The sequence below is a fragment of the Schistocerca americana genome, chromosome 4 (assembly GCF_021461395.2).
Source record: "Schistocerca americana isolate TAMUIC-IGC-003095 chromosome 4, iqSchAmer2.1, whole genome shotgun sequence".
Lineage (NCBI taxonomy): Eukaryota > Metazoa > Arthropoda > Insecta > Orthoptera > Acrididae > Schistocerca > Schistocerca americana.
The window spans coordinates 736,789,394-736,816,919 of record NC_060122.1 but is presented as its reverse complement, the minus strand read 5'-3'; the positions used below and the strand labels follow the sequence as shown (position 1 = coordinate 736,816,919).

At 38.2% G+C, this 27,526-nt stretch overlaps 1 protein-coding gene across 2 annotated transcripts in view; it reads right to left on the bottom strand.

Annotated features, from left to right (window-relative positions):
* Window positions 1-27,526, bottom strand: part of LOC124612277 (glycerol kinase-like) — a 174,733-nt gene that overhangs the window by 75,679 nt on the left and 71,528 nt on the right. For both annotated transcript variants that reach the window (XM_047140381.1, XM_047140382.1), the window contains one exon: window positions 21,015-21,271. In XM_047140381.1, coding sequence (XP_046996337.1) covers window positions 21,015-21,271 — 257 coding nt within the window. The remainder of the gene's footprint in view (window positions 1-21,014; window positions 21,272-27,526) is intronic.

Below are 27,526 nucleotides of genomic sequence, written 5' to 3'. Positions count from 1 at the left end.
GGCTCAGTCATACCTGGACTGTTTTCCATCACAAGACATTTGGGAGGAAGGAGCCACAAAGTAACTGCTAAGTAAACTTTGAAGAGAGAAGAAATAATCTCTTATGAAAACATTTATTCTTGCCATTTTTTTGTCATATTTCATTGATATTTGATGGGGATCACAATATAAAAAACTAAATATGTCTTTAGTTTCATCACAGTTACATTTATCTAAGAAAATATGGTACATACTTTTTGAAGGAACAAAAAGTTAAGAATATGGGTAATACAAGAGTAATATGTATTGGAAGAGTTTAATGTACATGAGCCAAAAAGAATTGGCAGCTACTAATTCTTGCTATGGGTGAGGTCAAGGTACATGGAAAACTATGGTGCACAAGCTCATGTCTCAATTTACTGACATCATAACAAAACTTGTAACCTGACTGGTACATGTTTCTAGATAAGGATGGCTATCAAGGACTCTCAAGAAAAGCTTTAGTTTCTACATAATTTTGCTGTTTCTGAAACAGAAAGTTGTATGAATAAGCAATTGAAAGAAGTGAGTGTGCTGTGTTTTGTCAAACATCCACAACTGATTCCTATGTACAATGATTTGTTAATAAATACATACTGAATTACATGTGTGGAGCTAGAAGAATACTATGAATTACACGACACTTTTCTACTCTGTAGTGGAGCATATGCTGCAATGAACATTTCTGATAAATTAAATATATAATAACATATAATGTTTGTAGGTGTATGGAATTTTTGCCGTTGGGTATCTGTCTCTTTCTTTATTGTTGCAGTATGGTATCAATTATTTCACATTGTAATTTTTGTGATGTGAGGTTAAATTAATTCTTTTTTGATTCCTTTTTTGAGATAAATATGCTGAAATAATGAATGTACAACTGATTCTGTCATAATGAGATTTTCACTCTGCAGCGGAGTGTGCGCTGATATGAAACTTCCTGGCAGATTAAAACTGTGTGCCCGACCGAGACTCGAACTCGGGACCTTTGCCTTTCGCGGGCAAGTGCTCTACCATCTGAGCTACCGAAGCACGACTCACGCCCGGTACTCACAGCTTTACTTCTGCCAGTACCTCGTCTCCTACCTTCCAAACTTTATCAGCGCACACTCCGCTGCAGAGGGAAAATCTCATTCTGGAAACATCCCCCAGGCTGTGGCTAAGCCATGTCTCCGCAATATCCTTTCTTTCAGGAGTGCTAGTTCTGCAAGTTTCGCAGGAGAGCTTCTGTAAAGTTTGGAAGGTAGGAGACGAGGTACTGGCAGAAGTAAAGCTGTGAGTACCGGGCCTGAGTCGTGCTTCGGTAGCTCATATGGTAGAGCACTTGCCCGCGAAAGGCAAAGGTCCCGAGTTCGAGTCTCGGTCGAGCACACAGTTTTAATCTGCCAGGAAGTTTGATTCTGTCATGTCCAAATGCAGCCATGGAACAATTTTATTCTTTGTGTTCATGGCATAAAATTGTAAAGTTTTAAGATTTTATGTCATTTTATGTAAATCTGAACTCCAGTAATAACCACACCAAATTTTAAAATGTAGATCATCAATTATAACAAAGACTGATGTTTCAGTATGCTTGATGTATATCCTTATAGTATCTTTATCAAAAGTAATATTTTGTATTCAGAAATAAGTAAATACAGATCTGTTGAAGACTTGAACCAATAAACAAATCATGTATTAAAACTTAAAATTTTCCACATTCAATATACAAAATTTCAGAAGTGGAAGAGCCCACAGAAGTAGGGTGGGAGTGTCTCCTCATAGCATTCAGTATGCACATTCCTGTCAGCTGACTCCATTTTAGTCCCAAAAAGCTGTCTGTGTAGAATCAAAGTTGCTGGTTGTCTGTTGTGGTGTTGTTGCCACCACTGACATCAGTACCAGGTTAAGTCAGTAGACATGAGCAATAACTGGACTATTTGCTATTAGTATCGATCACTTGCTTACTCTTCATGAGCCCACAACCACCACTGCTCATTCTGCATGATGTACCACATAAAATGTTGGCCGATGTAGGACCCTCAGTGTTCCTTTACCCATCACTACTCCTGAGGAGGGAAGAAAACTGACAAGTTTCCATTGGGTGAAGCAGTGACCAGTAATGTTTGTGAAAATTTGTGTGTGGTATCCAAATGTAGGCTGATGCAGACAACATTCTTCCATTGAAGCATTTTTCTTCAGTAATGCAGCAGAGCAAGACCCAGCAGTGAAGACAGGAGTGCCGCAAACACTGGCTTTGCTTGGTGGGTATGTGAATTGCAATGATGACAAATTTTTATTAACTAGAGAATCCGGATAATCAGTAATGACAGATACACAGCAAGGTGTGGATTTACAAGCTTACAGAGCAATAACACTCAGAAATTTGTCAGTTAAAAGGAGCTACAAGAGGTAGAAAGGACGCAGGTCAAGTAAATAGCTGCCTCGGAGTATGACCAATGAAAGTGCACAGTTCTAGTTTTTCATAAAAGATCAGATAAGTATGTTCACATGCTTTCAGTAAACTTGAGAATGCAGCAAATTTAGCATCTTGGAGAAACTCTGACAAAGAAACTGTGGCCAAATTGTCAATCCAAGATGAAGTACTTGACTTTATTACACTTGATTCTATGTCCAGTCATGCAGTTACTTATTGCAATTTTAAACAGTCACACTACAAGAGGAAAAACACTGTGAGGTTTTACATGACACAACTGCATAGTATGCTTATTTTGGACAGAGAATCCACCCAATAATTTGTGAATTGCATTAGAAAAACTAATGCTAATATGTATGAGCTCAGGAAGACAATTCACACAATGGGACAAAACTGTTAGAAGCTCTGGACAAATGGCATTAGATACATTTTCTGAAAGGGCTCCAGGTTGAACTCGACTGAGTAGTACGATTGGCATGTTGTAAAACAAATGGAGAAGCAATATAAACAGCAATTCAATTTTTTGAAGAGCTACAGAGACCTCAAATTAATCACAAATTGTGGGAAATCAGCTATCATGAGAACAGGCAATAAAGTACAACTTCTCATACGAAAAGCATTTGACGTTTACCTGCAGAGTAGAAGGACACGCAGTTTGAAAGTGTAAGAAGGGAACACAAGACTGAAAGTGAAGAGCTTTTGGAGGAGTACACCAAAGGCTGATGGGACAAAGGGCCACTCCTTTACCACTGCCCCCCCCCCCTTTCCCCAAGAAATATTAGTTATTGTGAGCTCCACTATTCCAAAGGCCTCCTTGCCAACACAATTTACCAGGGGAAAAATATGTTTCCTTTTTTGGATGTGGTGCAAAATATTCAAGGACAAAAGTTGGTGGCAAGCAACCTGTACAATTGAAGGTTAAATGGCAACCACGTGCACAATTGTGGAAAAGTTCTGACTGGCTTTGTGACAGGCCAAGATGATTACATGATGGAAATGCTTGTGATACGGAGTAGAGAAAAATGCTGTGAAGGTATATTAAAGTTGTATTTCATGGTAGCTAACCACACTCTGATCAGTATAGAAGAAAGAGAATCCCGTTCGCTCATAACAATTATCGTGAACTTGTAATGTAACAGACAAACAGACGTCATTTTATTTTATTATACACTAAAGTCGTGTTAAAAAAGCTTTTGCTTAAGATAATACCAAGTTAGGTGTTGCGATCAATAATCGATATTGGAATTGTATGTTCTTTGTAGCTTATGACCGTGATCTTTGGTCTACAACGGGTTTTCGGCCACTTGAGTGTTGGCCACGGTTGAGTGTAGTTGTGTATATAGTTTTGGCAATAAATGTGTTTTTGATACAAAGAAACCGTGGAATACTGCGTCATTTTTCGATAGTCCAGTAATAATTAAAAAACCCGCACCTTTTCTTGGACCCAGAGCAGCAAAGGAATCATCGCCTAGACAACGAGAAGCCACATGGACAATGCAGACTCAGCAGCATCAACAAAGGAGACATCATGGCCAGCTCTACTAAAGTACTATACAGCCATTAGCCACACCGTAACGGTGTCCTTATGGAGATAACTTTTCCTGCACAGTAGAGCGGGTTCATGACTACTGGGGGCTCTTTGCCGGGATTAAGACATTTATATGTACTGGATTGACGAAATCTGTTGTGCAGAAGTCTAATGACCACGTGGTACGAAGAAGTGCTATACATGGAAGTCAAGGGACACGAAACGAAGCAATAAAGTGGACTGACGACACGTGTGAGGACCCAGACTTAAAAGATAAGTACATTTGTGTAGTGCTGTTTATTCCTTTTATTATTTTGTGTGTGAAATTTCACGAAAATGACCACTGTGAAAGAGGAAAGTGGTGCTGAATCCGAGCAGGATTGTGAAAATTTGTTAGTCTTTGGGGACGTAGACATGCCGATAAAAACGGAAGATGAGTCAGTCAAAGAAGCGGATCAAAGTCTTAATTCATCAGAACGTGAGACGTCGGACATTAAATCGTTGTTACAAATGATGGAACAATCGTTAGCTTTAAATCAGATTATTGCAGCCCGCTTACAAGCTAATGAAGAACAATTGCAAAGCATGAATCACACGGTCGCGGACAGTTTTCGTGTTATAAATCAGAAAGTGTCACGTCTAGAGGGAGCTATGAACAAAAAATTTGATAATGTCTTACTTTGGGGTAATAAACTTCGCAACGATATATCAATGATAGACAAGAAACTTAGCAAGGCAGAAACAAAGATTTTGGCGGTAGAATCTAAAGTGGGAGAAGTAAAATCTAGTCTGAGTAACAAAATTCAGTCTGTAAAAAATAAACTGGTCACAGACAGAAAATTGCAAAGTGTTTTGTTAATGTTAATAGTCAAATAGATACAGTTTGTGTAAATGTAAAAGCTGTGGCAGTAGATCTTGAAAGTAGAGTAGACTCGAAACTAAATGTTGTGAATGATAAAGTGGAAACAGTCAGTAACACAGTAAAACTCCACGAGATTGAAACTAAGACAGATGTTAGTGAATTAAAAAGTACAGTATCAGAGTTAAACCAAAAGTTTGAAATATTTAGCAATGATGTAGCTACCAAAAATTTTTCTATGAACACATGTACCTTATTATCCAATATTCCATTTAAAAACTTTTCTAATGAGTGTAGTTTGCATCCTGTTGACTTTCTGCAGAGTTGTAGAGACAATTTTTTGCCCAATATGAGTGAAAGTTTCAAAATTAAGTTTGTTAAAAAATTTTTGGAGGGGGAATCTTTGCCATGGGCCAATCAAAATTTTTCTACGGACATGTCTTATGCAGAATTTGAAATTGAGTTCTTAAAACGGTTCTGGTCAGAAACTGAACAAGCCAGGATAAAGAGCGAGTTCCTGAATGGACCAAATTATAGAGAAACACAGGGGACTATGAAACAGTTTTGTAAGAATCAACTGAAGAAACTTGTACATTTGAGTAAACCCTTTGATGAGCTCACACAGATAGATGCTTTAAAGAGAAGGTTGCCAACAGATGTGCAATGGGACCTAGTGTATGGACCAGATGACAACATTGAACAATTTTTAAACTATGTGGACAAACTTGACAGGATTATAGACACAGTGGGGAAACCAAAAAACTATTTCAATCACGCACAAAGAGGTGGGGATCATAGTTGGGGAAACACTAATTTTAACAGGAGGGAAAACGGTAGGCCTAACAACCATAGTTTTCATCATAGGGAACAAAATAGTCACAATATTAATAATAATTTCCATTCAAGGGAAAACTATAATTTCCATTCAAGAGGACAATCTGGGAACAATTGAAACAGAAGTAATAACAGGGAGTCTGAAAACAGGAATTGGCGTGAACATAGTGACACCAGGAGCGAAAATGCTATGGGAAGTCATGAAGTAAAAAGCTAGCATGCGCTCCATTGTCGGTCCACAAGGTAGGGGCGAAAAGCATAGATAATAGATGGACCAATAACAGTGACTACGTTGCACCAAGAGATACGTCTCAAGTAATGAGTAGTTATCTTATGAATGTGTACTACCCTCTAAACACAGTACCTGTTAAGAATGAACACATTGGTTATAATAAAGAGCCACAGAAAATAATTGACTTAGTTGAATTTTATGAATGGGCAGAAGCTTGTAGTTTGTCAGAGGACCAGCAGGTTAACGATTTAAATGATTTAGGAATTGATGCACTGATGAAGGAACCAGGTGAGCAAATTGTTGACACTGATTTAATGAGCAAACTTGGGTGTGAAAGCAACATTTTAAGTTTTCGGGAGAGAGAGGTTGATGATTGTAGTATTTGGGAAAATGAAGATTTAATGATACTTGATGATGGTGAAAAACATTTTGTTTGCTTGAAAGAGGAAATGGAGGCATTAGGTGTTGTGGGAGAAACTGATATGCATGTTGTAGATGTACCCAAGGATGTTATTAACAGTTTAAGTGGTGTTAATGCTAGTGTCACAACCAATAGGCTCTGTAATCCAACATCTTATGAAGGAACCTGGGCAGTTGATAAAGATTCCCTGAACAGTAAAACTGACCGTGCAAGTAGGCTACCATTTGCAATGAACAAAGGTGAATTATTTCTTTATAATATGTCGCTAAATAGTGATGCAATTAAAAATGATAGCAATTTTAGAAAAATGATTCTTAATATGTCTCAAATATTATATCCTGATTGGTGGCAAAACACTAAACATATTATTGTTGAACAACTGAAGGATAAATACCTTAGTGGTGAGCAATGTTATATGGGTGAAAATATTTGGATCAATGAAATTATCAATGCAAGCGACAGTGCTAATGATGTGTGTATTAATGTAATGACCGTAGATAATAAAGGTGACAGTAATATAGGTACTTGTAAGTCAGAAAGTCATTGTTTCAGTGAAATTCAAAATGATTTATTGTATGAATATGTTCAGCCTGAAAAAGGTGATGATATAGGTAGTCCGTTCTTAGAGCAAAAGTTGGTACCTGGGAAGGCAAGTGCCTTATAGACACAGGGAGTCAGGTGTCAGGAATATCTGAAATTCTAAGCAAAAAGCTGAAGTGCGAGAAAGATTACATTGAAATGCCAGTCATTGGGGTGAAAATAAGAGGGGCTACAGGAAAACATAGTAAAACTGTGAAAAGACAAACTTTGTTATCTTTTACAATTGAGGGAGTCACATTTACACATGGATGCCTAATTATACCAGGCCTCAGTGAGGACTGTATTCTTGGGATGTCATGGATTCAGAGTGTAGATGCAAGATTTGACTGGGGAGGACAAAAACTTATCATAACACCACCAAATGGGGGGTGTATCTCCACCGAGTTTGTCAGATCAAATACAGTTTGTGTAATGATAAATTTAACACTATAAATCTTGTAAAGGAGAAAAGATATGTTGACAAACACATAACAGAGCTAGTTTTAAGTGAAGTAGATTTCAACACACTGGTAAACACAAAGATTTCCGAAGCTAGCGGTCTAAGCAATGAGCAAAAACAGGAACTGGAGTCTTTGTTATGGGAATACAGTGATGTCTTTAGCAACATTCCAGGGAAAGTTAGGGGTTACGAATGTACTTTGCAAGTAAGACCACATGACCCATTTGTCATAAAACCATATGGTGTGCCCATAGCAAAACGTACAGCAGTTGAGAAAGAATTACATAAGATGGAAGTGTGTGGCATTATTGAAAGGAGTATCAGTGCTTATAATAACCCTCTGGTAGTTGTGTCAAAGAGGGGTGGGGGAGTGAGAATAGTTCTTGACTCCAGGCCTTTAAACAAGATCTTATACAGGGAAACAGACCACCCTGAAAACATTGATGAGCTGTTGCACAAGTTCAAGGACATAAAATTAATGTCAAGTCTAGACTTAACCTCAGGCTTTCACCAAGTACCCCTGGCACCCAAATCTAGGAAATACACTGCTTTTCTTTACAATGGCCGTTGCTATCAGTATTGTGTAGTCCTATTTGGCTTGAACTCATCGGTAGCAGAATTCATTAGAGCTTTAGACCATGTGCTTGGGCAGGAACTTGTATCCAAATTAGTGATTTATGTAGATGACATTTTAGTAACTGGACAAGATTGGAATGAGCATCTTGGGCTTTTAAGACAGGCATGTGAGAAACTTAGAAGAGGGGGAATGACACTAAAACTAGAAAAGTGCAAATTTGCAGTACCTGAGTTAAAATTTTTGGGACATGTCATAACAGAAAAAGGAATTTTGGCTGATCCAGACAAAATTAAAGCTATTGCAGAGTTTCCTATACCCCGTAACAGAAAACAACTGAAATCATTTTATGGGCTATGTGGCTTCTACAGAAAATTTGTAAGTAAACAAAGCTTAAACACACCCTGTCTAAGTAACTTGTTAAAGAAGGACACTGTTTGGATATGGAGTAAAGATTGTCAAGAGGCTTTCGACATAATAAAAAAGGAACTGAATAACCAGAACCTGTTACACAGACCAGATTTCAATTTACCTTTCTGTTTACATACTGACAGCAGTGATTATGGGCTAGGTGCTGAATTATTTCAAGTAAAAGAAGTCAATGGGGAGACAGTTCATGCTACAATTGCATTTGCAAGCAGAATGTTACTGAAGCATGAAAAGAACTATACAGTAACAGAAAAAGAGCTATTAGCCATACAGTGGTCATTTTCAAAATTCAGGACCTATTTACTTGGACATAAGGTAATAGTATACTCTGATCATAAAGCCTTAAGCTATATACAGGAATGCAAGCTCTATCATGATAGGCTTACAAGATGGGCGTTGTATTTACAACAATTCAACTTTGAAATTAAGTATATTAAAGGCACTGACAACATAGTTGCGGATGCTCTATCAAGGCTACCAGTAGGAGGGGAAACAGAAATTTTTGATCAGAATGAAGAAAATCAGTTTAAAATGAGGTATATTAAAAGGGTCCCAGATGAAAAAGTTGTTAGATAATTGTGTGATAAAATCAGGAGGAACCAGAACCGTGATGCAAATTGGAAATTAGTAAAGAGCTGTTTAGGGAAAAAGAACTATGAAAAATTAGATAAGTACTATAAGGTGTTTAAAGGTACTCTGTTTAGGAGAACTGATGAAGACTCGGACAATTGGAAACTGTGCTGGCCTGAGGAGGAAGCTGAGAGGTTAATTAGATATACTCATGAGAGCTATGGTCATTGTGGCATACAGAAGTGTATGCAGAAATTACAAGAAAACATATACTCTACAATATGGCCAAGAAAGTTAGAAAAGAATCGTCAACTTGTGATAAGTGCCAACGAGTCAAAGTAAGTAACAGAAAATGTCAAGGTGAAATGCAAAACATTATTCCTGTACAACCTCTAGACTTAGTTGCTGTCGATTTCCGTGGGCCTCTTCCAAGGAGTAGGAGTGGCCACTGCTACATTTTTGTCATGGTAGATGTATTTACTAAACTAATCAAGTTGTATCCTGTCAGAAAAGCCACAGGTAAAGAGATAGTTACAAAAGTTGAAAAAGACTATTTCTTAAATGTTGGTAAACCAAAAGCAATCTTGTCGGATAACGGTTCTCAGTTTTCGTCAAAAGTTTGGAAAGCCTTTGTTGATAAATCGGGAATCAAACATGTTCAAATATCTGTATATAATCCATCGTCAAACCCAGCTGAGAGGTATATGCGTGAGATTGGTGGCTTATGTCGTACATATTGCAGTCAAACATCCTACATGGTACGACCATGTACGAGACTTTGAAGATGTTATGAACAGCTTGCAGCACACTTCCACAGGATTTTCACCTTATGAAACTATGTTTCATCTAAAACCAGACAACATTATCACTGAACTCATAGAATTTCTACCATGTACAATGATGACTATGCATGAACGTGAAGCCATAGTCAAAGAAACAATGATAAAACAGGGGGAAATTAGAAGAAGACGAGATGATGGCAAGATCAAAGCATCCAAGTTTAAAGTAGGAGATTATGTTTTAGTAAAAACACATGAGAAATCAAAAATTCTAACTTCTGAAATAAAGAAATTCTTTGATATATACATGGGTCCATTCGAGATTGCAGAGCATCCACACCCAAATGCATACCGGTTGGTGTATCCTAAATCCAGGAAAGTTCTCGGGCTGAGGAATATTGTTTCGTTGAAATTGTATAAACAAAAGGGATAAGACTAGCCTGAGAAAGTTAAAAGGTGACTCAAACAAAAGTTTTTCACTAGAAATTTTGTATATAAAAAATTGTCTGATTTTGATACAGTTTTGTGCCCTTGAAAATGTTTATTATTTGTTTAATATGTATTCACTGTATGAAGTGTTTGCAATGAATTTTCTGTGTAATATTCTAGCCATGTTAGTTTTTGATATTTCTGTATGTTTATGCAATTTGATTTATGTTTAATAATTTGTGTAATTTTAGTTTGTGTAACTCTCACACCACACTTGTTGAGACGTCATGTAAAATGCAAGCCACTAATCAGCACTAAATCTGTCTTGCAACAATTAAGTTTTTTAAATTTTTTACTCTTAAAGGCAGAGTCCTAATTACTACACACATAAGTGCTTGAAATGTCCAACTCTACAAGGAGACAATCATTTTCAGTAAACCACATGATTTACTGTATATTTCTCTCTCAACCACTGCAAATGCAAAGGCAGTAATATTTTTTAATTTTGATAAATACATACCATTCCAAAACTTTCATCCATGATTCTACCTTTGCACTTTTACTGTGAATATGAATCCTCGTAACAAACTGCCTGTAACTTTACTTTTGAAAACAATTGAATTTTTTTATCCTTGGAGTAATGTCTCTGTGATAAGATATTTTACACCCAATATGTTAATGCATTTGTATTACATGTTTATTGAATTTATTAGTATTTAAAGAATCTTTTTTTTGACCAGTTCATATCTGTGTAGTATTACTCAGACAGATACTGTAAACTTCTCCCACTAGATAAACATTACCAGACGGTTAACTATGTATCCTAACCATGTACTTACATATAAACATTATGTAACCAAAAGGTGATCTCTGTATGTGATTTTTAGATAACATGGCTTTATAGTCAATGAAGCGATACAAACAGCTAAGCTTTGGAAACAGACGCACTGCAGGACAAGCAGAAATCAGACCTTTTAACAGAAGCCACCTATGTGCAGATGGAAAATGTGGGACAGACTGTGAGTAGTGTGAAAAGTGGGCAACAAAAGAAAATAAAACAAGCCTGGAGTTAAAAGTTACAGTCTTTCAATGGTTTCATGTGAAGTGCTACAACATTATGGACCCTTCTAAGTGAAAATTGTGAATCTTCTTTCATATTTCATTTACTCTAAGGTTAAAAATTGTATGTTTTCCTTTACTGAGTATAACAATTTCAGTGTTAGCATAATTCAAAGGAAACAGTCCTATTAAAAATTTTAATTTATTTAAAAACATATTCTTGGCAGTTCCATTATTCTGGTGTCAGAATTTTGTTCGCATTTTCATACTTACAAAATTCTTGGGGGGCTATTGTAATGGAACTGACAAATAGACGTCATTTTATTTTATTATACACTGAAGTCGTGTTAAAAAAGCTTTTGCTTAAGATAATACTAAGTTAGGTGTTGCGATCAATAATCGATATTGGAACTGTATGTTCTTTGTAGCTTATGATCGTGATCTTTGGTCTACAACGGGTTTTCGGCCACTTGAGTGTTGGCCACGGTTGAGTGTAGTTGTGTATATAGTGTTGGCAATAAATGTGTTTTTGATACAAAGAAACCGTGGAATACTGCGTCATTTTTCGACAGTCCAGTAATAATTAAAAAACCCGCACCTTTTCTTGGACCCAGAGCAGCAAAGGAATCATCGCCTAGACAGCGAGAAACCACATGGACAATGCAGACTCAGCAGCATCAACAAAGGAGACATCATGGCCAGCTCTACTAAAGTACTATACAGCCATTAGCCACACCGTAACGGTGTCCTTATGGAGATAACTTTTCCTGCACAGTAGAGCGGGTTCGTGACAAACTCTAAAGATCAGACTCAAAGGAATGTTAGTGCTACTAAGATAATGCACAAATCAAGTAGCGATGCAGTTCTGCTGTTCCGAATCCCTGTACATTTGGCTGAATGTGAGTGCAACACCCTGCGAACAGGAAAAACTCTGTATACTGACATGAAGATGCCATAGTACGGGGAAGTAATGTGTTGTTAACAGACACATACTGAATGGTAACTTGCTACATCAGAGACACAGCTGTGCAGCAAGAACTGTCAGTGTTATTAAAGAAGAACCAAATAAGAATTGCATATTCCAGCAAGCATTACTAATATGAGTAACACTGAAGTGGAACTACCACAAGAAACTGTTGTTGCAGCAATACTGAATACAGTGCATAAGATGAAACTGAAGTACCTATTAACGAACAAGACATGTAGGTTGTTAATTATTGTCCACCTTAAGACAGTGTGAAGAAATTAACTGACAAAGCAACTGAACCATTTCACTCATTTATCACTCACTGCTACTTGCCTTCTCCAATATGTTTTGAGAACAGCACAATCTTCCAGCAACCCCTTTAGTTCAACAAAGGATACATATAGGAGAAGCAGTACCCATCACTCAATGAGCAAACAGAATTCCATATAGACACTTATCCTTGCTTTCCCCATGAACTGTGGACCTTGCCATTGGTGGGGAGGCTTGCGTGCCTCAGCGATACAGATAGCCGTATCGTAGGTGCAACCACAACGGAGGGGTATCTGTTGAGAGGCCAGACAAACGTGTGGTTCCTGAAGAGGGACAGCAGCCTTTTCAGTAGTTGCAGGGGCAACAGTCTGGATGATTGACTGATCTGGCCTTGTAACACTAACCTAAACGGCCTTGCTGTGCTGGTACTGCAAACGGCTGAAAGCAAGGGGAAACTACGGCCGTAATTTTTCCCGAGGGCATGCAGCTTTACTGTATGGTTAAATGATGATGGCATCCTCTTGGGTAAAATATTTCGGAGGTAAAATGGTCCCCCATTCGGATCTCCAGGCGGGGACTACTCAAGAGGATGTCGTTATCAGGAGAAAGAAAACTGCCGTTCTACGGATCGGAGCGTGGAATGTCAGATCCCTTAATCAGGCAGGTAGGTTAGAGAATTTAAAAAGGTAAATGGATAGGTTAAAGTTAGATATAGTGGGAATTAGTGAAGTTCGGTGGCAGGAGGAACAAGACTTCTGGTCAAGTGACTACAGAGTTATAAACACGAAATCAATTAGGGGTAATGCAGGAGTAGGTTTAATAATGAATAGGAAAATAGGAATGCGGGTAAGCTACTACAAACAGCATAGTGAACGCATTATTGTGGCCAAGATAGATACGAAGCCCAAGCCTACCACAGTAGTACAAGTTTATATGCCTACTAGCTCTGCAGATGGCAAAGAAATTGAAGAAATGTATGATGAGATAAAAGAAATTATTCAGATAGTGAAGGGAGACGAAAATTTAACAGTCATGGGTGACTGGAATTCATCACTAGGAAAAGGGAGAGAAGGAAACGTAGTAGGTGAATATGGATTGGGGGTAAGAAATGAAAGAGGAAGCCTCCTGGTAGAATTCTGCACAGAGCATAACTTAATCATACCTAACACTTGGTTCAAGAATCATAAAAGAAGATTGTATACATGGAAGAAGCCTGGAGATACTGACAGGTTTCGGATAGATTATATAATGGTAAGACAGAGATTTAGGAACCAGGTTTTAAATTGTAAGATATTTCCAGGGGCAGATGTGGACTCTGACCACAATCTATTGGTTATGAACTGTAGATTAAAACTGAAGAAACTGCAAAAAGGTGGGAATTTAAGGAGATGGGACCTGGATAAACTGACTAAACCAGAGATAGAGTTTCAGGGAGAGCATAAGGGAATAATTGACAAGAATGGGGGGAAAGAAATACAGTAGAAGAAGAATGGGTAGCTTTGATGGATGAAGTAGTGAAGGCAGCAGAGGATCAAGTAGGTAAAAAGACAAGGGCTAGTAGAAATCCTTGGGTAACAGAAGAAATATTGAATATAATTGATGAAAGGAGAAAATATAAAAATGCAGTAAACGTAGCAGGCAAAAAGAATACAAACGTTTCAAAAATGAGATCGACAGGAAGTGCAAAATAGCTAAGCAGGGATGTATAGGCTTATCTCACTAGGGTAAGACAGATACTGCCTACAGGAAAATTAAAGAGACCTTTGGAGAAAAGAGAACCACTTGTATGAATATCAAGAGCTCAGATGGAAACCCCGTTCTAAGCAAAGAAGGGAAAGCAGAAAGGTGGAAGGAGTATATAGAGGGTCTATACAAGGGCGATGTACTTGAGGATAATATTATGGAAATGGAAGAGGATGTAGATGAAGATGAAATGGAAGATATGATACTGCGTGAAGAGTTTGACAGAGCACTGAAAGACCTGAGTCGAAACAAGGCCCCGGGAGTAGACGACATTCCATTAGAACTACTGACAGCCTTGGGAGAGCCAGTCCTGACAAAAGTCTACCATCTGGTGAGCAAGATGTATGAGACAGGTGAAATACCCTCAGACTTCAAGAAGAATATAATAATTCCAATCCCAAAGAAAGCAGGTGTTGACAGATGTGAAAATTACCAAACTATCAGTTTAATAAGTCACAGCTGCAAAATACTAACGCAAATTCTTTACAGACGAATGGAAAAACTGGTAGAAGCCGACCTCAGGGAAGATCAGTTTGGATTCCGTAGAAATATTGCAACACGTGAGGCAATACTGACCCTACGACTTATCTTAGAAAATAGATTAAGGAAAGGCAAACCAACGTTTCTAGCATTTGCAGACTTAGAGAAAGCTTTTGACAATGTTCACTGGAGTACTCTCTTTGAAATTCTGAATGTGGCAGGGGTCAAATACAGGGAGCGAAAGGCTATTTACAATTTGTACAGAAACCAGATGGCAGTCATAAGAGTCGAGGGGCATGAAAGGGAAGCAGTGGGTGGGAAGGGAGTGAGACAGGGTTGTAGCCTCTCCCCGATGTTATTCAATCTGTATATTGAGAAAGCAGTGGAGGAAACAAAAGAAAAATTCGGAGCAGGTATTAAAATCCATGGAGAAGAAATAAAAACCTTGAGGTTCGCCGATGACATTGTAATTCTGTCAGAGACAGCAAAGGACTTGGAAGAACAGTTGAACGGAATGGACAGTGTCTTGAAATGAGGACATAAGATGAACATCAACAAAAGCAAAACGAGCACAATGGAATGAAGTCGAATTAAATTGGGTGATGCTTAGGGAATGAGATGCTTAAAGTGGTAAATGAGTTTTGCTATTTGGGGAGCAAAATAACTGATGATGGTCGAAGTGGAGAGGATATAAAATGTAGACTGGCAATGGTAAGGAAAGCATTTCTGAAGAAGAGACATTTGTTAACATCGAGTATAGATTTAAGTGTTAGGAAGTCGTTTCTGAAAGTATTTGTATGGAGTGTAGCCATGTATGGAAGTGAAACATGGACGATAAATAGTTTGGACAAGAAGAGAATAGAAGCTTTCGAAATGTGGTGCTACAGAAGAATGCTGAAGATTAGATGGGTAGATCACATAACTAATGAGGAAGTATTGAATAGGATTGGGGAGAAGAGAAGTTTGTGGCACAACTTGACTAGAAGAAGGGATCAGATGGTAGGACATGTTCTGAGGCATCAAGGGATCACAAGTTTAGTATTGGAGGGCAGCGTGGAGGGTAAAAATCGTAGAGGGAGACCAAGAGATGAATACACTAAGCAGACTCAGAAGGATGTACGTTGCAGTAGGTACTGGGAGATGAAGAAGCTTGGACAGGATAGAGTAGCGTGGAGAGCTGCATCAATGCAGTCTCAGGACTGAAGACCACAACAACAACACAACTTATCCTTGGTCGAACAGCTGGAAGTGGGATTCACTAAGCCCACAGAACCAACCAGATCCAAGGTGAACATCCGTCATAGCAATTATCAAGAAAAAAAAATCACATACAGGGGAACAGCATTACAGGTTTTGCGCTGATCACAGGAAGATGAATGCTCCAGTGTTACCAGATATTCATCCGATACTAAATCTCATACACTCTTTGAATTATCTTGATTTGTGCAAAATCTTCGGTGAATCTGATTTAAGCACCAGGTACATCCAGATGACAGAGCTAAAACACATTTTTTAACAACTACAGGTGCGATACTGTCCTCAGAGGATTCGTATTCACACAATTTCTGGTTTACCTTGATAACGTTACTAAGAGCAGTATTTGAGGGACTGAGCAGTGCCAATCATTCCCTATCCGTGTAAAAGTTTCATTTTGCTGTAACTGAAGTAGAATATTTAGGACATAGGATAACAACAGATCGAGCTGAATCTAATTTAAAAAGTTGTGACGAATATCCAGAATTGACAAATGTGAAAGAGCTGCAGGCATTTCTGGGCCTTGCGAATTTTTAACGATGAGTTATTCAGCATAGCATATCCAATCACTCAACTGCACAAAGAAGGAGCAGGTTTTACTTAGCAGTCAATGAAAGCTCTGAAAATAGCTTTGACAATAGTTCCCATATTGGCTACTAGTAATTTTGCAGTCGGGGTGGTCTTTATCACAATAAATCAACAGAGAAGAGTGCCTAATTTCATTCACTCCTCATCTCCTGAAATCAACCAAATTCATTTACTAGACAACAGAAAAGTAATTAGTTACAGTTGTCTATGGCATAAATTACAGTTTAGTTTTCTTACCCGACTGATAATTCACTGTAGTAACAGATCGTGCAGCACTGAAATAGCTTCTAAACCCTAAGGATCCCAGCAGCAGCCTTGCATTGAAATGAGTACCAATTGAAAGTAGTTTGTCGACCTGGAAAGCTGCACAGCAATGCAGATGGATCAAGCAGGAAAATATTCACAGTTGGCAGGGAAGAGGAATTCATTAACACACAAGATTCAACCTGGAAACAAGATCCCAATTTTGAAATTGTTGATGGAATACTTTACAACAGCACAGCTAAGGAGAAAATGTATTTTTATACCTGAAAGCCTACAAGAACAAGTGATAAAATAAGTCATAACATTCCACTGACAGAGCACAGTGGCAAAAGAGTTACTAATTTGTCAGTAGCCCAGAACTATTGGTGGCTGAACTGGAAACCAAAGGCTTACATTTATGTTTCATGCTGTGATTCATGAAATAAGCAAAATGATGTGGCCAAAACCAAAGCAGCTCTGTAAGAACTCCCAGAAACAAAGCAAATTTTTTGAATGAACAGGTTCCTTAAACGGGCCCCTTACCAAAAACCAAAGAATGGAAATCATTACAGCTTGACTAATTTGGGTCGTTTCTTGAGATACCTATTAATGACATCTATCCTGGACCAAAGTGCTAAGAACTGTGGCATGTGTGATTATCAAGATTTTGAAATATGGCACACCTTCCATGGTTAGTGACCAAGGCTCCAATTTTACTTCCAAATTACTACAGCAAATTTGCCTGTTGCTGAAAATTAACAAGCTACGGACAATGCATCAGTAACAGGAATGGACAGGTCGAAAGAGTTCATTAAACCATTAAGAAAATTGTGTTGGCGGTAAGCACGATTCTTGGGACATAGACACACCATACATCTCAGCAAATACAACACAAAGGTCCACAACAGAACACACTCAGCCCTTACCAAATAGTCTACCTCATCATGACCTCACCATTTACTTTGCAACATCAGCAAGAGGCAGCATCAATGAACACATCAGACACTTAGTCAGTAAACTAAATGACGTATGAAGTACATAAAGGCTTGAAACCCACAGGCATTTCTCCATCAGGCCACTCAACGTGACCATGGAGCTGTTATACCTAAATATTGTGTTGAAGACTTTGTTTATTCGTTCAATCCAAGAAGTTTACATTGCATGGAAAAGCCCATATAAAGTCCTTGAAATCACCTCCGTGGATACATTATAGGTCCAATCACCATTTTGCTCTATCGTAGTGCATTTGAATTATGTAAAGCCACATTAGAACAGCGGTATACTAAACCAGCCAATGAACCAGAAGACTTACCCCTAGGCAGACCCCAGAAGTAGCTGAGACGGCCACAGAATATGTCAGATGGTGACAAGCCAGTGAGTCACTGAGCTGAGGTCCGATATTCATTGCTGACAAGCCAGGATGCCACCACATGATTCAGGATGCAGGCAGGAGCAGCACTTTGTCACAATATCTACTACACCAGAGGTAATGCTAAGTGTGTGTTAAGTGTGTGTATATCACAAATAGTGCACAAGTGTATAAGTGTGTATGTTCAAAAGTGATCAGGTGTGATCATCTCTCATAAGCAATAAGCTGACAAACTGAGTCAAACTATAACAAGTCATTTCTTCCGGAGAACTGATTCACTTTCCTCGATTCCATAACATTACATTTAAGTACAATTCCTGTTCGCAAAATATCTAAACTGCACACACAATCACCATGAAATTCTGGCAGTATATGGATCAAACACAATGTTGCGCCCAGCTGTAGAGAAACGACGCCAACAATTTGACAAAGGCAGCATAGACATGGGTGATGCTGATCGAGATGGAAGGATAGATATCAATATCAACCATAGACAACAATTTCCAGGTGATTGAGGGATGATTCACAGCAATTTTAGATTTTCTGATGATGAGGACATTGACACAGTGGTTCCCCAATGGCTACATGGCCGAGGACCAGCTTTCTATTTTCAAGGAATTGAATGATTAGTAGAATGTTCAGATTGTTGTTTTACAGAGACTAGGTGAATATGTATCTGTGTCACTTTAAATACTATGCAGCATTCCATAAAAGTGTAAAAATTACTCATCCTGTCATAATAGTGTGTAACTTATTTTGTGAAGTCACCTCGCAGAAGTACACGGGATGATCATGTAAATGGCAAATCATCACACTTCAATGAACTTTTGTGGACTCCAAAGAAAAACCTGACCAAACAACAAAACCAATATTATGCTAACTGTTCTCAAATATTTGGTAATATATGAAATATAAGGCTGAGACAGATGGGAAAAAAAGTAAGTAAACAGTTTATTATTTCAAAAGTAATCACCGTAACTCTTAATACATTTATCTCACTCTGATACTATACGGTCATTGCCTTCATGGAAAAATATTTGTGATTACCTACAAAAACAGGATTGCACCCAGAAATGCAACTCTTCATCCAAAGCAAATCGAGGGCCACCAATCTCTTTCTTCAAAGCTCCAAAATTCAAAAATCACATGGGGAGAAATTGGGACTGTATGAAGGATGTGAAAGGGCTTACCAGTGAAACTTCTGCATTCCATATTTTTGGAGCCCTAAGGAAAGACATCTGTGGCTGTCAGTTTACTTAAGAAAAGAAGTGCATGCCTGGGTACAACTGTGGTTCCACAGGCAAGGGCAAACATTTTTCCATGAGGGCACTGACCATCTCATCTCACAGTGGGATTAATGCATTAACAATTATGGCAATTACTTTAGAAATAATAAACAGTTTACTTACTTTTTTCCTATTTGTCTCATTTTCATTTGACTGACCTTATACACTGTGTATTGATGTAAAATGCATTCAGATTCAATCCAAAATGTGTAGGTGAGAACAAATTTAAGCCTACAAGAACTCAAACCTAGATGCTTGCCTTTCACAGACAATGAGCAACCTGTTAAACAATCCAAGCATTTCTGTTTTATGTATCAGCCAAAAGTTTCAATTTGCCATTTGTTTTCCACTGTACATTTCCAGCTAATATGCTGCATGATTAGTACCTCTAGGAGAAAGAACACAGAAGAGTGTCCTTAAGTCATTATTGCAGTCTTGTAAAAAGGACAAAAAAGGAAAACAAATTACTTCCATCACTGTTTTCCTTTTTTTCCATGTCTCATTTTGCTAGCTGGAAATCCAATGAAATGCATAAACTTTGTGCAACAGTTTCTTTTTTCCTGATGAATCATGCAGAAATATCATGCCAGTCACACAAGCTTATTCTGAATACTTATTTCCTACCATAGATACACACATATGTAATGAGAAACTGATTGGAATGGTAGGCCATCGACTTTCTTTGTGGTAAGGGAATGTCTACCTCAAATGACCTTCAACAATAACTATAGATACACACTGAAATATAGTAGCATATAGATATCAGAGAGAAAGTACATCAGATGTAATAGTGTGCCCAGACACATACAATATCTCATTTCTAAATCCTATGTTTGTCACAGCTGACTAGTTGTCCATGTGTTTACAATAGTAACTGACTGCTTTGCTGGGAGTTTGTAGACATAGCTGAACACACACAAGTTTGATAAACTACTTATAATAATTAAAATTAACTATCACCATCGAGTGATCAGCCATGAGATGGACCCACAACTTTTTTTTCTCTTCTCGATTATCAGCAGGTTTGTTTCGTATTTTCAAGTACTTATTATTTCGTAAATTATAAGGGGACAGAATGGATGGCCATCACTTACATTTACATACATTATGAAAAGTTGGGAAGGAGGATAATGTCATTCACATCGCAGATAAAATGGAACCCCTCCATTCTAAGGGCAAAGAAAGGCAAAGATGATAGGTCATTCATCTTTGAAAGGTTTTTGTCATCTCTCATTCTCCCAACATGTGCATCCCTCTCAAATCAGAGTCTGAGTGACTAGCTTCTCCAAAACAAATACCTATTTTCTCTCTGAGGAAGGAACTAACAGTTCTGAAAGTTAGGAATAGTTGGAACTTTTAAATGTGTCTAGCAGCAGTACTAGAATTTTGCCTTGTGAAAGTACGTGCTCGATAACCATCCTGTTACCCTACAATTTCCTCACGGCTTCTCATTATTATTATTATTATTATTATTATTATTATTATCAGTACATGTTTATCCCTTAAAGGAAAATATAGAAAAACCAAAAGCAAGTATCGCTTTTGGGGAAAAAATAAAAAATGTCACAATAAATTAAAAGTGCAATACGAAAAGATAATCTGAAGAACTGGTATTTGAGGGTTTTACCTGCGAGCATCCTTTCGCCAATATGGAGCATAAAGTCCAGAGAATGCTGGAACAAAATAAACTTCACGATGAGCTGTCATTTCTTTAATCATATTCTCGGACTCAGCAATATCTTTCAAAATACCAATGTTATCTTTCAGCCAACTAAATGCAACACCTGCAATGGCAATGGCACCTTCCAGGGCATAAACTGGAGGAGTATTTTTTCCCATGCGATAGGCTACAGTTGTCAAAAGGCCATGACTTGAGTGCACTACCTGTAATAAGTACAGACATTTTTACAAAAATATTGAAAATGATAAGTGATGACATGGTGGAATGGTCTACAGATAAGGTGGGTACAGAAAGTTGGAAAAACATTTGTTTAAGGTAAAATCCATCATTGTATGTCTGACAAACCATAATTACGTGTCTGGTCATATATGAGATTACATCTACATTAACTATTTTCCATCATTCTTCATTGTACAAAAAAAGGATTCAGTATCCGTCCCCACATAATTTTTGCTTTTTTTAAATACAATTTGCATGTACACCTACTCTGCAAACCACTCTGAACTGCATGGCAGAGGATACCTCCTACTGTACCATGTATTAGGGTTTCTTCCCATTCCACTGATCTATAAACCATAGGAAGAATGGTTGCTCAAGTGTCTCTGAGCAAGCTGTACAAAGCCTAATCTTGTCCTCATGGTCCCTAAGGGAGCTATACTTACACAGTTGTAGTACATTCCTAGATTCCTCACTAAATATTCGTTTTTGAAACTATGTAAGTATGCTCTCGTGGGACAGTTGCCATCTGCTACAAGCATCGTCCAGTTGAGATTTTTCAGCATTTCTGTCACACTCCTCTATGGATCTCAAACACATGTATCTATCAGTGCTGCCCTTATTTTCACACATTCTATGTCATCTGTTAGTCCTATTTTGTATGGCTCCTACACAACCGAGTAATATTTAGATGGCTTGCATAGCTGTTTAGTACACATTCTATGTCATCTGTTAGTCCTATTTTATATGGCTCCTACACAACGGAGTAATATTTTGGATGGCTTGCATAGCTGTTTAGTTAGCAATATGCTTTACAGTCCGAATGTGTTTTCCCTGTATCCTACCAATTAACGAAGGCCTACCACCTCCTTACCTTAAGTTGAGCCTATGTGATCATTTCATGTCATATCACCAAAAACATTGAATGTAGTTGCTGGATTCCAGTTGCGTCTTGTTGCCTTGTTGATATTGTAGTCATCCTACTTTTTGTGAAATCCATAATTATATATTTCTGAACATTTAAGGTAGGATGTCAATCTTAGCAACACTACTATTACTACTCACACTGCTACTGCTACTGCTACTGCTGCTGCTGCTGCTGCTACTACTACTACTACTACTACTACTTCCCTTCCTCTCTCTCTCTCTCTCTCTCTCTCTCTCTCTCTCTCTCTGTGTGTGTGTGTGTGTGTGTGTGTGTGTGTGTGTGTGTGTGTGTGTGTGTCTACCTATGTCCCTCCCTAAGCAGAACTCATACAGCCATCATACTACATATAAGGTTTAATGTACCATCATAAGTTACAGTAGGATCACATCAATCACATCATATTATAAATTGATCTGCTCTTCCAGCAAAGAGGCATGTAAAATATGATTATTCTCAAAAGTTTCAAGCAGAGTAGTATGGTGATAAAAGTTGGCCAACAGCACTGATGGTGACCAGATGTTATTGTAGGTAGCTTGTTGCACTGTATCTGTTTGTGCAGCCAATAATGTGATCCACGTCATCTTTTTCATCACCTTCAAATAATGGGGATGCGACCAGACCAATATACTGTTGATGGTTCCTATAAAAGCAGTGGTTGAATGCTAGGTGCTTTGTAGTGTTCGCGAGTCTTCTGGTGCACTGATTTTTTCTCATGTAGGAAGTTAAGCATCAGATTGTGTTCACTTGGCCATAATCTTTGCCTTTGTATATGGATGTCTCTTGCCATTCTATGTTCTACTTCTCTCTGACTGTTGATTTAATAATGTTTAAAAGATCTATAGCTAATAATTCCATGTGCCCTTGCTCTGCATTGACTGCTGTTTTGGTTAGCTTATTTACTGCCTCACAACCAGGTATCCTACAGTGTGCTTTTACCCAGCAATTGGTAACTTACTGGTTCCTATTTGTGATCTGTACTGTCATATTCATGATGTCATACACTATAGTATGGCTGGATTTTTCACTGTGAAAATGTCTTAACAATTCCAGCACTAATCTGAAATCAGAAAGAATAACGAACTCAGAGTCCAAGTGCTTCATGGCATACTGAACGGCTTGAAGAATAGCCACAAGCTCAGGTGTCACAATCACAATTTCCTTATGGAACTTGAATTTTATTTCAATATGACAGCTGCTATCCAGTAAGCACAACCACATCCACCACCACCTTTATTCTCTGAAGCATTGGTGTAGATGAATCTTACATTGTTATGTTTGGAGAGCTAGTCAATCAAAATGCAATTACTTTAATAACCACAGCCAAAGTCTAGGTCTGAAGACCACAACATACACTTGTATGGTAGTCTTCTTCAAAGAACAGTAATTATTGTGCAGACACACTTTATTTGGGAAATGAACTGGTATCCATGTATGTGGCAACAGGGGGAGAAAGACTTACACTGATCCAGAATTTGCACAACCGCGTTAAGGTATACATGATGTAATGTACGATCCTGACCGAGCTGTGACCATATGAGTAAAAATTTTGCTCTCAGATATTCGCAACATAGATTTAGGGGATGGTCATTTGCTTAACTAGAAGAGTGTTAGGTTAGTGTAGACTGCATTGCCTCCAGCACTGAACTCACGTTTGTCAAATTCTCTCAACACATTTCTGGAGCTAACCCAAAACAAAGACAGCCATAATCTATGTATGGATGTACCAAAGCACGAAACAGTCTTAGTGCAATGTCTGCATCCACTCCCCACCTCAAATCCATGAGAGCTCGCAATATAGTAATGGACTTTCTGCAGTTTGCGACAGGTTCTGTAATATGTATGTGGTACAATAAATAACACTCTTAGCTGCGTGTTTGTTTTTTATTATCCAACTAGTAAACCCCATTCTTTAACAGAATCGAACTCCCATGTATAAAACTGTTTCAAATGTTTGATTACATTACAAATGAGTTGATGTGTTTAATTATGCCTACAGTTTGTTGGAAGTCACTAGCTGCTCTCATTATGAAACACTGGACGAATTTAAACTGGGTAATCTGCACTCAATTTTATGCAAAAGCTAGTGTTTATGCCTCTCTGTGCTCCTGACATAATATCTCCTGAATTACGCCGTACAGTGAAATAAATTTGCAGGTACATTTAGAGGTATACGTAGATACTGTCTGCAAACTGTGTTGCAAATACAGTTAGTAGTAAAGAAGCAATAAATTAAAACATCATGGATGATGCCAAGTCTGACTGGACAACCAGTGAAACAGTAAAGTGATTAACCTTTTCCCTTCCATAATCTGTGGTGGAGGGGGAGGGGGGGAGGGGGGAGTCAGCAAAAAAAAAAAGTTTTTGCAAATGTTTGAAATTATGTGTAAACTTTGTTGGAAGTCACTAAGTACTCTCATTCTCAAAAACTCAATGAGTGGAGTCCATGTATTTGCATGCCATCAGTTACCCTGCCTTAAAACAAACATACAGTTTCTAGCTGTAATACCTGTCTTATTGTGTTAAAAGTTAAACATAAGATTATACCTCTTAATGAGTGAATCATGGCAGCATTTTAAATTTATAAATTCAGACAATAATTATGTGAAGTATGGAAAATAAAATTTTTTTAGTGCTAGACTGCAACTGGTGCTGGGTACTGGGTTCTGAGATAGCATTTTAATAATGAAGACTGTGACCAGTTTTTGTTGTTCACTCCACTATCAGGCCCCTCAATGGCAAATGGTTGTCAAGTAATCAATGAGAATCACAATCATAAAAGGACTGAAAACCATCAGCATCCACAGAACTTATCATTTGTGGTGCATCTGGTGCAGTGTATCATTATGATGATGATTCCTGTTTATTACATAGCCACTATTTGCCCTACAGGGATCTGAGCAAAATATTGGCTGCTGCCTTGACTGGTAGTACATACAAACCAAACTCCAGTGCTTCCAAGGGACGAATCCTGTATCTGGCATTGAATAGAACTGAAGACGATATATCAAAACCTCTCTTCACCAGATACATGTTTAGTCCAGACATAGCTTGATATATCTTCTGGAGCCACCAGGAAGTGAGTCACTCGCTGAATAAATACACAGGTCATCAGCGTACTGTAAACTGTTACTTTTTAAGGTAAATTGGGACGTAGGTCCAATGTAAATACATTGAACAGCAGGGGAGAGACAACAGCTTACTGGGCTAACCCTACACTTGTCATTCTCAGCCCCACAGTTATTTCCATTTCTTATTATCAGCAATCAATGGGAAAGGAACTAGATAAGTTTGCTCATGAAGCTAGTGGGAATATTGTTCCTTCGCATATTGGGAGCCAGCACTTTTTAGGGAATGTTTATACTGCAGCTACACTGCCGACACCTTGCTGCAAGCACATCACACCTCGCTGCTCGCAGGAAGCCTTGTTGCATTTACACTGCAGGCTCACTGCTGGCACATCACTGCTCATTGGTTGTGCAGGCACCTTAATTCTCACAGAATATTTGTAACATGCTTCTGTTCAGATGACTTGTTGCATTTACACTGCAGGCTCACTGCTGGCACATCACTGCTCATTGGTTGTGCAGGCACCTTAACTCTCACAGAATATTTGTAACATGCTTCTGTTCAGATGACTAGTTGAATGGATTAATTGTATTGTGTGAATCAAAACAATTATCTCAACATAGTCTGACAACAGTAATTGTGGTTAGTAGTGCCAAAAATGTGTTTATTAAAATGGAGAAAGAAGAGATATGGATCCACCCTTTGAATGTAGACCATCCACACTGCAGATTATCAACAACTCAAAAATTATCCAGAGCACTTTTTCAGATAGTTAAGAATGTTACAACACATTTTCCAGTTTATTTCAAATATTATTAGGTCAGAATAGTTAAAGATAAGAAGATTTGACCCACCGTTATTCACACAATTTCTGTAAAGAGTGATTTGTAGGCCTACTTACTCTGATGTAACGTTTTGCCAGTTTTTATTTATATCTGCTTCACGTACGACATCTGCCACTTACAGATTTTTGTTCCGATATTAACATCAAAAAAGAAAATTATAAATTAGGTGAAACAGAGAAAGATAATTTCCAAAAATCATTACGGCTAACGAAGAGGCTGTCATGTCTGTATGCCATAGAGTCCCTGATATCTTTGCGTCCAAAAAAGGTTGAAGTACGTGACTGTCTAAAGCTGTCACTTGCAGTTGTTGTTCTTGAAATTATCTCATAAGCTCACAACAAACATTACCATCTGTGTATGGTGGTTTCATTGGTAGGTTACTGTCAAAATGCAGTCTGTCTACAAAGGGCACTGCTTACAAAACATCATCTTAGAACAATGTTCAAATATGTTGCATCAATATGAAATAGAACTATCAGTGGATACTAATGTATAAAAAGAATTGCAGCACCAATAGTCACATGTTTGTTTGATCCACAACACAATGTCACAGAAATGCAGAAAAACCTGAGCTAGCAGGTGCAAACTACTTCTCATAAGAATACTTACAACATTTTCAAATATCAGAATCAAGTGAGGATTCAAGGAATATATTACCGCCTCCTGCATACAACTCCTACAGTGGTTGCAAAGACAAAGTTAAACTAATTACAGCTTGCATGGAGGCATTTAAGAAGTTATCTTTCCCCAAACTCCATAGGCGAAAGGAGCGGGGAGAAACCTTGACTGAGAAGTACCCTCTGAGATGCACTTCACAGAAGTTTGTAGAGTATGTATGTAGATAGACATGTAAAAGCAGATATATGGTGTGCAAAGAAACTGCATAATGAGGAGAAGTCAATAATGACACTGCTAAAGTGATCTCAAAAGCAGCCAGTCACAGCTCAAGTTCTACAACGTATGGTGATGGTCACAGTGCGGTACACAAACCACTTTGATATCGTCGCCTTGCGAGGATTGTAGAGAGCAGTGCGGCGAGCAGTAATGATGCAGGTTAAATGGACCGGTAAAATGCAGTGGGTCTGATTCATCATTGTCGACTCACACTGCGAGAGGTGAGGTGGCAGCATAAATGCTCAGCCGTCCCATGTTCTCTCCAAAAAACAAAATTTGTTTTGGAGAAAACGTTGTGGTGCTCATACCACCACTCAAGTGTACGTTTCAACATCCTTTCCAGTACTTTCCGTGCACAGCTATGAAGCATTTTTGGCTGACATGATGTTACTTCATTAGGTGGTTTACCATGTTTTCCTATTGGCACTATTTTTTATTTTTTTCATTCAGGGATATCAATTTCTTTGCTCCAAATATTATTAAAAATACTACAAAAATGGTTCCCCCTC